This window comes from Pleurodeles waltl, chromosome 8 (assembly GCF_031143425.1).
Source record: "Pleurodeles waltl isolate 20211129_DDA chromosome 8, aPleWal1.hap1.20221129, whole genome shotgun sequence".
NCBI lineage: Eukaryota > Metazoa > Chordata > Amphibia > Caudata > Salamandridae > Pleurodeles > Pleurodeles waltl.
Genome location: NC_090447.1, coordinates 828,091,520 through 828,103,935, shown reverse-complemented (window position 1 = coordinate 828,103,935; position 12,416 = coordinate 828,091,520). Strand labels below are relative to the sequence as shown.

Genomic DNA, 12,416 nt, shown 5'->3' with positions numbered 1-12,416 from the left:
AAAACTTTGGATGTGTCCACGTTGCGCTTTGGGGCGTTTCCTGTCGCGGGCGCTAGGCCTACCCACACAAGTGAGGTATCATTTTTATCGGGAGACTTGGGGGAACGCTCGGTGGAAGGAAGTTTGTGGCTCCTCTCAGATGCCAGAACTTTCTGCCACAGAAATGTGAGGAACATGTGTTTTTTTAGCCAAATTTTGAGGTTTGCAAAGGATTCTGGGTAACAGAACCTGGTCCGAGCCCCGCAAGTCACCCCTCCTTGGATTCCCCTAGGTCTCTAGTTTTCAGAAATGCACAGGTTTGGTAGGTTTCCCTAGGTGCCGGCTGAGCTAGAGGGCAAAATCTACAGGTAGGCACTTCGCAAAAAACACCTCTGTTTTCTTCCAAAAATTTGGATGTGTCCACGTTGCGCTTTGGGGTGTTTCCTGTCACGGGCGCTAGGCCTACCCACACAAGTGAGGTATCCTTTTTATCGGGAGACTTCGGGGAACGCTGGGTGGAAGGAAATTTGTGGCTCCTCTCAGATTCCAGAACTTTCTGTCACAGAAATGTGAGGAACATGTGTTTTTTTAGCCAAATTTTGAGGTTTGCAAAGGATTCTGGGTAACAGAACCTGGTCCGAGCCCCGCAAGTCACCCCATCTTGGATTCCCCTAGGTCTTTAGTTTTCAGAAATGCACAGGTTTGGTAGGTTTCCCTAGGTGCCGGCTGAGCTAGAGGCCAAAATCTACAGGTAGGCACTTCGCAAAAAACACCTCTGTTTTCTTCCAAAAATTTGGATGTGTCCACGTTGCGCTTTGGGGTGTTTCCTGTCGCGGGCGCTAGGCCTACCCACACAAGTGAGGTATCATTTTTATCGGGAGACTTGGGGGAACGCTGGGTGGAAGGAAATTTGTGGCTCCTCTCAGATTCCAGAACTTTCTGCCACAGAAATGTGAGGAACATGTGTTTTTTTAGCCAAATTTTGAGGTTTGCAAATGATTCTGGGTAACAGAGCCTGGTCCGAGCCCCGCAAGTCACCCCATCTTGGATTCCCCTAGGTCTTTAGTTTTCAGAAATGCACAGGTTTGGTAGGTTTCCCTAGGTGCCGGCTGAGCTAGAGGCCAAAATCTACAGGTAGGCACTTCGCAAAAAACACCTCTGTTTTCTTCCAAAAATTTGGATGTGTCCACGTTGCGCTTTGGTGTGTTTCCTGTTGCGGGCGCTAGGCCTACCCACACAAGTGAGGTATCATTTTTATCGGGAGACTTGGGGGACCGCTGGGTGGAAGGAAATTTGTGGCTCCTCTCAGATTCCAGAACTTTCTGCCACAGAAATGTGAGGAACATGTGTTTTTTTAGCCAAATTTTGAGGTTTGCAAAGGATTCTGGGTAACAGAACCTGGTCCGAGCCGCGCAAGTCACCCCTCCTTGGATTCCCCTAGGTCTCTAGTTTTCAGAAATGCACAGGTTTGGTAGGTTTCCCTAGGTGCCGGCTGAGCTAGAGGCCAAAATCTACAGGTAGGCACTTCGCAAAAAATACCTCTGTTTTCTTCCAAAAATTTGGATGTGTCCACGTTGCGCTTTGGGGCGTTTCCTGTCGCGGGTGCTAGGCCTACCCACACAAGTGAGGTATCATTTTTATCGGGAGACTTGGGGGACCGCTGGGTGGAAGGAAATTTGTGGCTCCTCTCAGATTCCAGAACTTTCTGCCACAGAAATGTGAGGAACATGTGTTTTTTTAGCCAAATTTTGAGGTTTGCAAAGGATTCTGGGTAACAGAACCTGGTCCGAGCCCCGCAAGTCACCCCTCCTTGGATTCCCCTAGGTCTCTAGTTTTCAGAAATGCACAGGTGTGGTAGGTTTCCCTAGGTGCCGGCTGAGCTAGAGGCCAAAATCTACAGGTAGGCACTTCGCAAAAAACACCTCTGTTTTCTTCCAAAAATGTGGATGTGTCCATGTTGCGCTTTGGGGCGTTTCCTGTCGCGGGCGCTAGGCCTACCCACACAAGTGAGGTATCATTTTTATCGGGAGATTTGGGGGAACGCTGGGTGAAAGGAAATTTGTGGCTCCTCTCAGATTCCCGAACTTTCTGCCACAGAAATATGAGGAACAAGTGTTTTTTTAGCCAAATTTTGAGGTTTGCAAAGGATTCTGGGTAACAGAACCTGGTCCGAGCCCCGCAAGTCACCCCTCCTTGGATTCCCCTAGGTCTCTAGTTTTCAGAAATGCACAGGTTTGGTAGGTTTCCTTGGCTGCCGGCTGAGCTAGAGGCCAAAATCTACAGGTAGGCACTTCGCAAAAAACACCTCTGTTTTCTTCCAAAAATTTTGATGTGTCCACGTTGCGCTTTGGGGCGTTTCCTGTCGCAGGCGCTAGGCCTACCCACACAAGTGAGGTATCATTTTTATCGGGAGACTTGGGGGAACTAGGGGGGTGGAAGGAAATTTGTGGCTCCTCTCAGATTCCTGAACTTTCTGCCACAGAAATGTGAGGAACATGTGTTTTTTTAGCCAAATTTTGAGGTTTGCAAAGGATTCTGGGTAACAGAAACTGGTCCGAGCCCCGCAAGTCACCCCTCCTTGGATTCCCCTAAGGCTCTATTTTTCAGAAATGCACAGGTTTGGTAGTTTTCCCTAGGTGCCGGCTGAGCTAGTGGCCAAAATCTACAGGTAGGCACTTCGCAAAAAACACCTCTGTTTTCTTCCAAAAATTTGGATGTGTCCACGTTGCGCTTTGGGGCGTTTCCGGTCCCGGGCGCTAGGTCTAGCCACACAAGTGAGGTATCATTTTTATCGGGAGATTTGGGGGAACGCTGGGTGGAAGGAAATTTGTGGCTCCTCTCAGATTCCAGAACTTTCTGCCACAGAAATGTCAGGAACATTTGTTTTTTTAGCCAAATTTTGAGGTTTGCAATGGATTCTGGGTAACAGAAACTGGTCGGAGCCCCGCAAGTCACCCCTCCTTGGATTCCCCTAGGTCTCTAGTTTTCAGAAATGCACAGGTTTGGTAGGTTTCCCTAGGTGCCGGCTGAGCTAGAGGCCAAAATCTACAGGTAGGCACTTCGCAAAAAACACCTCTGTTTTCTTCCAAAAATTTGGATGTGTCCACGTTGCGCTTTGGGGCGTTTCCTGTCGCGGGCGCTAGGCCTACCCACACAAGTGAGGTATAATTTTTATCGGGAGATTTGGGGGAACGCTGGGTGGAAGGAAATTTGTGGCTCCTCTCAGATTCCCGAACTTTCTGCCACAGAAATATGAGGAACATGTGTTTTTTTAGCCAAATTTTGAGGTTTGCAAAGGATTCTGGGTAACAGAACCTGGTCCGAGCCCCGCAAGTCACCCCTCCTTGGATTCCCCTAGGTCTCTAGTTTTCAGAAATGCACAGGTTTGGTAGGTTTCCTTGGGTGCCGGCTGAGCTAGAGGCCAAAATCTACAGGTAGGCACTTCGCAAAAAACACCTCTGTTTTCTTCCAAAAATTTTGAAGTGTCCACGTTGCGCTTTGGGGCGTTTCCTGTCGCAGGCGCTAGGCCTACCCACACAAGTGAGGTATCATTTTTATCGGGAGACTTGGGGGAACGCTGGGTGGAAGGAAATTTGTGGCTCCTCTCAGATTCCTGAACTTTCTGCCACAGAAATGTGAGGAACATGTGTTTTTTTAGCCAAATTTTGAGGTTTGCAAAGGATTCTGGGTAACAGAAACTGGTCCGAGCCCCGCAAGTCACCCCTCCTTGGATTCCCCTAGGGCTCTAGTTTTCAGAAATGCACAGGTTTGGTAGTTTTCCCTAGGTGCCGGCTGAGCTAGTGGCCAAAATCTACAGGTAGGCACTTCGCAAAAAAAAACACCTCTGTTTTCTTCCAAAAATTTGGATGTGTCCACGTTGCGCTTTGGGGCGTTTCCTGTCGCGGGCGCTAGGTCTACCCACACAAGTGAGGTATCATTTTTATCGGGAGATTTGGGGGAACGCTGGGTGGAAGGAAATTTGTGGCTCCTCTCAGATTCCAGAACTTTCTGCCACAGAAATGTGAGGAACATTTGTTTTTTTAGCCAAATTTTGAGGTTTGCAAAGGATTCTGGGTAACAGAACCTGGTCGGAGCCCCACAAGTCACCCCTCCTTGGATTCCCCTAGGTCTCTAGTTTTCAGAAATGCACAGGTTTGGTAGGTTTCCCTAGGTGCCGACTGAGCTAGAGGCCAAAATCTACAGGTAGGCACTTCGCAAAAAACACCTCTGTTTTCTTTCAAAAAATTGGATGTGTCCACGTTGCGCTTTGGGGTGTTTCCTGTCGCGGGCGCTAGGCCTACCCACACAAGTGAGGTATCATTTTTATCGGGAGACTTGGGGGAACATAGATTAGCAAAACAAGTGTTATTGCCCCTTGTCTTTCTCTACATTTTTTCCTTCCAAATATAGGAGAGTGTGTAAAAAAGACATCTATTTGAGAAATGCCCCGTAATTCACATGCTAGTATGGTCACCCCGGAATTCAGAGATGTGCAAATAACCACTGCTCCTCAACACCTCATCTTGTGCCCTTTTTGGAAATACAAAGGTTTTCTTGATAGCAATTTTTTACTCTTTATATTTCAGCAAATGAATTGCTGTATACCCGGTATAGAATGAAAACGCCCTGCAGGGTGCAGCTCATTTATTGGCCCTGGGTTCCTTGGGTTCTTGATGAACCTACAAGCCCTATATATCCCCGCAACCAGAGGAGTCCAGCAGACGTAACGGTATATTGCTTTTAATAATCTGACATTGCAGGGAAAAGTTACAGAGTAAAACGTAGAGAAACATTTATGTTTTTTTCACCTCAATTTCAATATTTTTCTTTTTCAGTTGTTATTTTCTGTAGGAAACCCTTGTAGGATCTACACAAATGACCCCTTGCTGAATTCAGAATTTTGTCTACTTTTCAGAAATATTTAGATTTCTGGGATCCAGCATTGGTTTCATGCCCATTTCCGTCACTGACTGGAAGGAGTCTGAAAGCACAAAAAATTGCAAAAATGGGGTATGTCTCAGTAAAATGCCAAAATTGTGTGGAAAAATTGAGTTTTCTGATTCAAGTCTGCCTGTTCCTGAAAGCTGGGAAGCTGCTGAGTTTGGCTCCGCAAACCTTTTGTTGATGCCATTTTCAGGGGAAAAACCACAAGCCTTCTTCTGCAGCCACTTTTTCAATTTTTTTTTAAAAAAACTGAATTTTCCCTGTATTTTGGCCAATTTCTTGGCCTCCTTCAGGGGAACGCACAAAGTCTGGGTACCTCTAGAATCCATAGGATGTTGGGAAAAAAGGACGCAAATTTGGCTTGGTTATCTTATGTGGACAAAAAGTTATGAGGGCCTAAGCGCGAACTGCCCCAAATAGGCAAAAAAAGGCCTGGCACAGGAGGGGGGAAAGGCCTGGCAGCGAAGGGGTTAAGGCACTGTTCAATTTTGCCTAAGCCCTCCCGGAACCATATTGCACCTGGGCTAAAATTAGGTTGTCATAAACCCAGGACATCACGTGCTCCAAAATGATTCTACCTAGTATTTTAATGGTAGAGTCAAGGAGAGAGATGTGCCAATAACACTTGGGCATTATCCTTTTCCAAAACAAGGACAATTATTGAGACGTGCCAAGAATCTGGTGGCCCCACCTGCCAGACAGAGTTGAAAACACTTGTAAGTACTGAGGACTAGAACCCGGGGTCCTCTTTAAATAAGTCAAGTGGCATACCATACAGGCTAAGGCCCTTTGTAGAGGAGCTATTGGAAATATCCTCTTCAAAAAAGCAGAAACTCTCATGCAGAGATAAGTTAACCAGCACCTCTTCTTGTCTCTCATTACATGAGCCGTAAATACCACAAAAATACTTGACCTAAGCAGTTGGGCTAAAATGGACTGTGACTTTATCCACCAATTGACCATGCGTTAGATCAGAACAGACCATCTTCCAGAACGCCGTTGGATCTTTATTTTGACACAGTTATAATGAAACCCACTGCTCATCTTTTAACTCTGACTTTCTTTTTTTCGCAGACAAGGCATATTTCTACCTACAGGTAGCAACTGAATATTGATTCCTGGGGGTTTAAGCTATTTCTAGCTTGCCTGCACTCTATATTAAACCATGATTTGCCGTTCAGATGGGGTTTCCCAGCAGGTTTACACATCATAGCCTTCATATGACAAACGTTTGACAAAATTACATTCAGGGATGTTAGGGTCCCCTTATTCCAAAAGGCAGGATGCTACTAACTTAGTATAATTATTATAGACATACTCTATAATAAAAGTCATATTAGCAGAGCGCCAGACTAGACTGCGCTTATCATCCTTAGTATTTATTACCTGACTAGATCCTACTTATTTTGCCGATGCTTTAAGGGCACTATAACTTCAAATGTTATAGGATTGTGATCGTTAAAAATCGAGGGAATAACCTCACTCCCATAATCAAAAGGTGCAAGTTTCGAGAGGCAAAAACATAATCAATTGATGTCCCAACACCTTTCCAGTCAATGTGGGAATTACTGAAAAACTAGAAGTGGGCACCACACAAGAGAGTATAAATGACACCCGCTGGCATCCATACGAGTAAAATCAATGAATTGATTGGCAGGGTCAAAAGGAGATGCCAATTGCGGTAAACACTCACCCAACTTAGCATTAAAATCACCTAATAGGAGCAGATTGAATGACCTCCCAGCAAGTAACTCCTTCTCTGCTAAAGATTCAATTAGGGAATGTAAACCCCAAAAATGTGGGTTGTCCCGGTTTGCAAAATCATTGCTATAGAAGTTCAGCACAAAAATCGTACAGCTATTGCCCCAGTGAAGAACTAGAGCATGTACCCCATCCATTTCAGTTACAATAGGAACAATTTTGCACCCAAGGTAACCTTAAACCAGGCAATCAACCACACTTTAGCACCCCCCCCCCCATAACAGAAGAAATAGCCGGGAGGCTAAAGCACATAAACCCGTCAGAAGCGACTTCCGTTACTCCCATGTTTCTTGCATAAACACAGTGACAAACTTATATATGAACACCTGTCATCCCTCAATTTGAATTTTTTATGCAAGACAGGCAATGTTTCAGCTAAGGAACTTTAGACAAGTGCCAAACGTACCCATATGACCCCCACTCAAGCCTCAATTGAATCAAGCATGAGACACCACCAGAGGGTTAATCTCAGACTCAATGGACACAGACTCATAAATTGTTAGCGAGGAGGGGGGATTTACTAGGCCCAGAGAGTTATCATTTGAGATAAGATCAGTTCTAGTGGCAAATATAATAGGACTTGAGCCACACATCAACCTCTTTTGTCAATCAATCTCCTACAAACCTGAAAGGGAAGAAAATCTGTTTTGGAGGTGGAGTTGATTATTCCAGGATGATCTTGTAAATGTTTGTTTAAAGACTTGGGGCTCATTAACAGTTACTTATGGGGCCTCTAAGTCTTTGTAAAAAAAAAAAAAACACAAAAAAAAACAAGTGGTGGGGTCTTGATCGGGCTGGATTTCACCATACCTGCTCTAGACTAATCCAAATTCTCCCTAGCAACAAGAGGTTTTTTGTACACTAATAATTACAAAATTACCAGAAAACTGCCTCTTTAGAGGACCAATACTCCCCACCCACCGAATAAACAAAATCTTGTGAAAACAGTTTCACTTATTGCTCACATTAGTGTTCAACCAGAAAGTTACTTTGTTTTTAAGTGGAGCTGTCGATCCTGCTGCATTCACATGAAGACTGGGAACATTAGCCAAGATGGCAACATAAGGGCAGGAGTCTGGGAACAGGTAAATGACTGGTTACGGAGGCACACTTGACTGCTGGCCTGCTGGCTGCCGATGTACACAGTCAGCATGCCGACAGTTTCCCATAAACATGGACTTACTTACACTATTAACTCCACTCCTTTCAACCACTCTGTTCATTGATTGAGTAAGCGCTACTGGCCGGGTGAGGGCTGTACTATTAACTCCACCCCTTTCATCCACTCCACTCATCGAATAAGGAAGGGCTACTGGCCGGGTAAGCAGTGCACTATTGGCTCCACTTCTTTCATCCACACCACCCATCAGTTGGGTAGTCACTGTGAGCTGGGTGGAAATAGCATAAAAATAGGTATGGGGCGGCAAATCCTGAAGACGGACTAAGTCCTGAAAATTAGCTACATCATTTTCAAATGCCTTGGCCAAAGTACTTAATTTGGACTAAATAGTGTCAAGCAAGCTATTAAACGGGCAAAGCTTTGAATTCAGAAGGTCACTAAGGCACACGCTCAGGGTATCCCAAACATCAGAGCTTGCGAAGCACTGAAATCTTGGATCATCAGAATTTCATGTCCTTAACTTTGACATAGATTTAGATGGCTTAGCTCCTTGGACCCTTTTCCTCCTTTTGGCAGCTGGCCCGATATCAGGTGAACAGACATTGACGGTCTTGTCAAAAACAAGAGGCAGCTCTCTCTTCAGCTGAGCTACTGGCAGGCCGAATCGAAGGGGAGCAATGCTTTATAGGTAAACTTAGCTGGCTTGTTAATTGATGAGAGACACCAATATACTCAGCTGAGCTAGCACCTCTTCAGAAAGAGACTGGATATCAGGATCCTCAGATACAAGTGACAAGCACCACTCTGCCAACTTAATTTCATTTGAAACAAGATTCACTACCCGTACCAAAAAACTATCAATAGTCGTGCATGGGAGTATTTGTAATCCCTGGTTGGCACCTGTATTAGCCTTTCTTTTGCCCATGTTGATATATTAACAAAAACAAATCACCAGATTACGATATTTGTAGCAGTGGTGGCAGTTGGAAGCAGATATGTAGACCTCAAAGATCTGTAGGGCCCAAACGAAAAGCAAGTGCCAAGAGGATGGGCCCGGCCTCTGTCGGGCCTCTGTCGGGCTAAGACAGTCCTGTTTTGGCCTGGTCTTTCTGGGTGCAACCCACGTGTGTCCCAGGATGTGGGACCTAATCAGGGCTTAAAAAATACCTCCTGGTGCAGGACAAGGCATTGGCAGCTGCTTCTTGAAGCAATGTGGCTGGGGCATGTAGTTTCCAGCCCCTTAGCCATAGGTATGCAAATTGTATTCCCTGCACTGCGGGACCTGTCAGGGCTTATAAAGCGCTTCCTGGTGCAGGGCAAGGCATTGACGTCTGATTCCTGCCGAAATGTGGCTGCGGCATGTAGTTTCCAGCCCCCCAGCCACTGGTATTCAAATTATAGTATCTATCTATCTATCTATCTATCTATCTATATCTCTGTGTGTGTGGGTGGCAGGAGAGTGTGTGTAGGTGTGTATGGGTGTGTAAGAATATTGCATAATACCTCTTAAATGAACTTGCTATGCTACATGATTATTTTGGGGTTGGAGATTTCACTCAAAAAGGCCACGTGCTGCATGACTTGTGCTTTTTGCTTGTCTGATAGAATATCAAAATTAAAAATATTGTGAGGACGGAATATGGTTTCAAAAATATCAGGGACCAAAATATCCAGACGGTAAATACAAAATCCATATCTAAGAACCTTGAAGATATATATATACATATATATATATATATATATATATATATATACATATATATGAATATATATACATATATTTTTATATATATATATCTATATATACATATATTGTCAAGGTACATATCTGGGGAGCTAAGTATAGTAAAACTTTGCTTTCCCATAGAAAGCTGTCTTCACAATATTTTTGTCCTTGATATTCTTGACACAATATTTCTTATTCATATTTCTAGTAACCCAGACAATTGTAAAGCTATGCAGAGTGTTTGGTTGGGATGTCATTTTGTTAAAAAATCCATATTTCACAAGGAACTGACACTTATTTAGCATAGTTCACGCTTCAATGTGTAACATGTTTTTCATACTACAGCATTATGCAAATTAAAAAAGGACCTAAACTTATAATGTACGTGTGTATTTATTACATGATGCCGCAACACCATCAATATTATATGTGGCCTATTCTATTGCCTTCTAAAAGCATTTCTGGAGACCCCACTTGTGAAGCCAGGAAGTTAAAAAACTTCCCTTTAAAATGTGATTAACAAAAGTTACTTGTTCACTTTCCAATGAGGATGTTTCATATCAATAGTGCTTTTTAATCTTCTATTCTCTAATTACCACTGCAACTCGATAGCATACTTCAAAATTATTTTGCCTTTTGGTATCTATTATACTGTTACATTGGTAGTTGTTATACTGTAGCAATTCATTAATGCCATTTACTTTTACTGATTAATTCCAATTGTATCTCTCTAGCATGTTACAAGAACACTGCACTGTCTGATACCTACCTGACAAAGTCCAGCCCAAAGTCCTTTATTCCCATGATGACATACTTCTCTGATAAGAAGTACAATTATTGGAACTATTTGCCAGATGCAGTGAGGTAGGAAACAATTATTTCACATTTTTGCATCCATTGTTGTTTCCTTGATAGCTCACTACTTCAGTCCTTGTTGTAATCATATTCTGTGGAAAATGCCCCATCCAAGAAAAGGATCATTGTGGATTTCTCCTCTTAATTCAAAATCAGTTCCATTGAAGATGACCCATTTACAGCAAATACTATTATGTTTAATTTCTAAAACTGGTTAAATTCCTTTGAACAAAGATTATACAGCAAATCAATAATTTAAGATCAATTCACTTTCGCATTGTATGAATGTTGAGTCCAACATAATGATTAATTCAACTTCAAGGTGCTAAACAAGGATCTGATGTCTTTCTAATGCTTGTTATACCCAATTGAGTAAAGGTGTCAAAAGAAAAGAAGTCCTGTTACCAAACGAAACATAAAAACTTCCCTACTTCACTGTGGACAACAGAAAGAATCAGTTGGTGTACCAAATTAATAAAACATTAAAGAAGCAACACATGTTGGCAGTTACCTCACAAAACAGTCAATAAAAAAGTGATGCACTAGAAATATTTGTTTTATATTTCAGCAGAAGCATCATTGTAAATGATTAAACATATATCATTGTGGTCAAATTTAGTGTGACTGATTGGTTTACTTGTATGTGATGAAGGGAAGGGACCACTGTACATACCATAAGTACCATGGTGCTTCTTCACAAGCAGCATTTTGAACAGTGTATAGTGGACCTACAGTAGTACTATTCACGTACTACAAAATGCTATTCAGAAACTTACTGATGGAGAACTTTGCTGACCCTTTCTTTTCTGTACAGAGGTTTTACATGTTTGAGCCATAAAAGTAACCCAGTTTTTAACTATGATATTTAAATGGTAGGTTGATACAAAGGTATTAATCCTTTAAAACCCACAGGCACATTTTTTAAATGCATATACTTCAAGAACTACTGAACAGATTTTACACCACATCAATAAAAAAACCTCACTTTCTGATTAAAGATCTGCTTTATGCCATGATTGATGAAAATCAGTTCAGAGATTTTTTCTCTGCCTTTTGGCATAATTTCCTATGGGACCTAAAACTGGCAATGGAACACGTTTTCATCCACCCCTAACTTTTTCCCAAAGACTGATCTTCACAAAACCTGGCAGGCAGAAACTTTACTCTCTCATTAGGTAGGTTCCATAATTTTGTGAAAACATATGAATACATTCAAAATTATAGGCAATTAAAAAAAATACCCTTTCAATGGAAATGCAGGCCTGTTCACAAAGGTAAACTTACATGTAAGTAAAACTACAGTTGGAGATTTACCCTTACACTTTGAAGTATATTCCTCACTTTAGACTACTCTTGAGGGTACATTTACTATAAAGGATAGATTTACATGTCTCCACCTCTGAATTCAGGTGGTGAAGACTAATTTACAGTGTAAAGTTGCTACTAGTAACTTTTGATATGTAAGCGGAGGGGGGGTAGATAATGAAACACTGTTTAAATAAGAATTAAAAAAACTAAAATATTATTACATTACATATTAATGTCAATTTTACTTATTTAAAATGTAGAATAAAAAGAACATTATTAAATTAATTTTGAATTGCATGTTTAATTGATTTAAGTATGTTAAGTTCAATATAAATACATTTTGTAAAGATTTATTTAAAAAAAAAAACAGCTAAAGTATAATGTTTATTTTTTCGTATTAATTCAAATTTACCAAAAGCCAGGTATAGAATTAATTAAAATTTATTGAATTAGTTTGGTTTAAAATATAAATATACTTTAGTTTAACTTTAAATTAAAATTATTTTGTGTTAATTAAAAGTCATAAAAAAGTAATATAATTTAACATTATTTCCTTTGGGATTCTATTTTAAATCCCACTCTCCATTGTTTCTATGGGAGGGTCTTGCAGTATCAGTGGTTGAGCATGTGGGCGGGGGACTTACTCCAGGTCTGAGGAGGAGTACATTTACAATAGTTTTTGGACCTCTTTGGCTGTAGTAAAAATAGAAGAGCAGTCTGTAA

General features: G+C 41.9%; 1 protein-coding gene across 1 annotated transcript in view; it reads left to right on the top strand.

Annotated features, from left to right (window-relative positions):
- The window catches only part of LOC138249169 (acetylserotonin O-methyltransferase-like), a 640,042-nt gene that overhangs the window by 269,264 nt on the left and 358,362 nt on the right, over window positions 1–12,416 (top strand). The window contains exon 3 of the mRNA XM_069203173.1: window positions 10,265–10,394. Coding sequence (XP_069059274.1) covers window positions 10,265–10,394 — 130 coding nt within the window. The remainder of the gene's footprint in view (window positions 1–10,264; window positions 10,395–12,416) is intronic.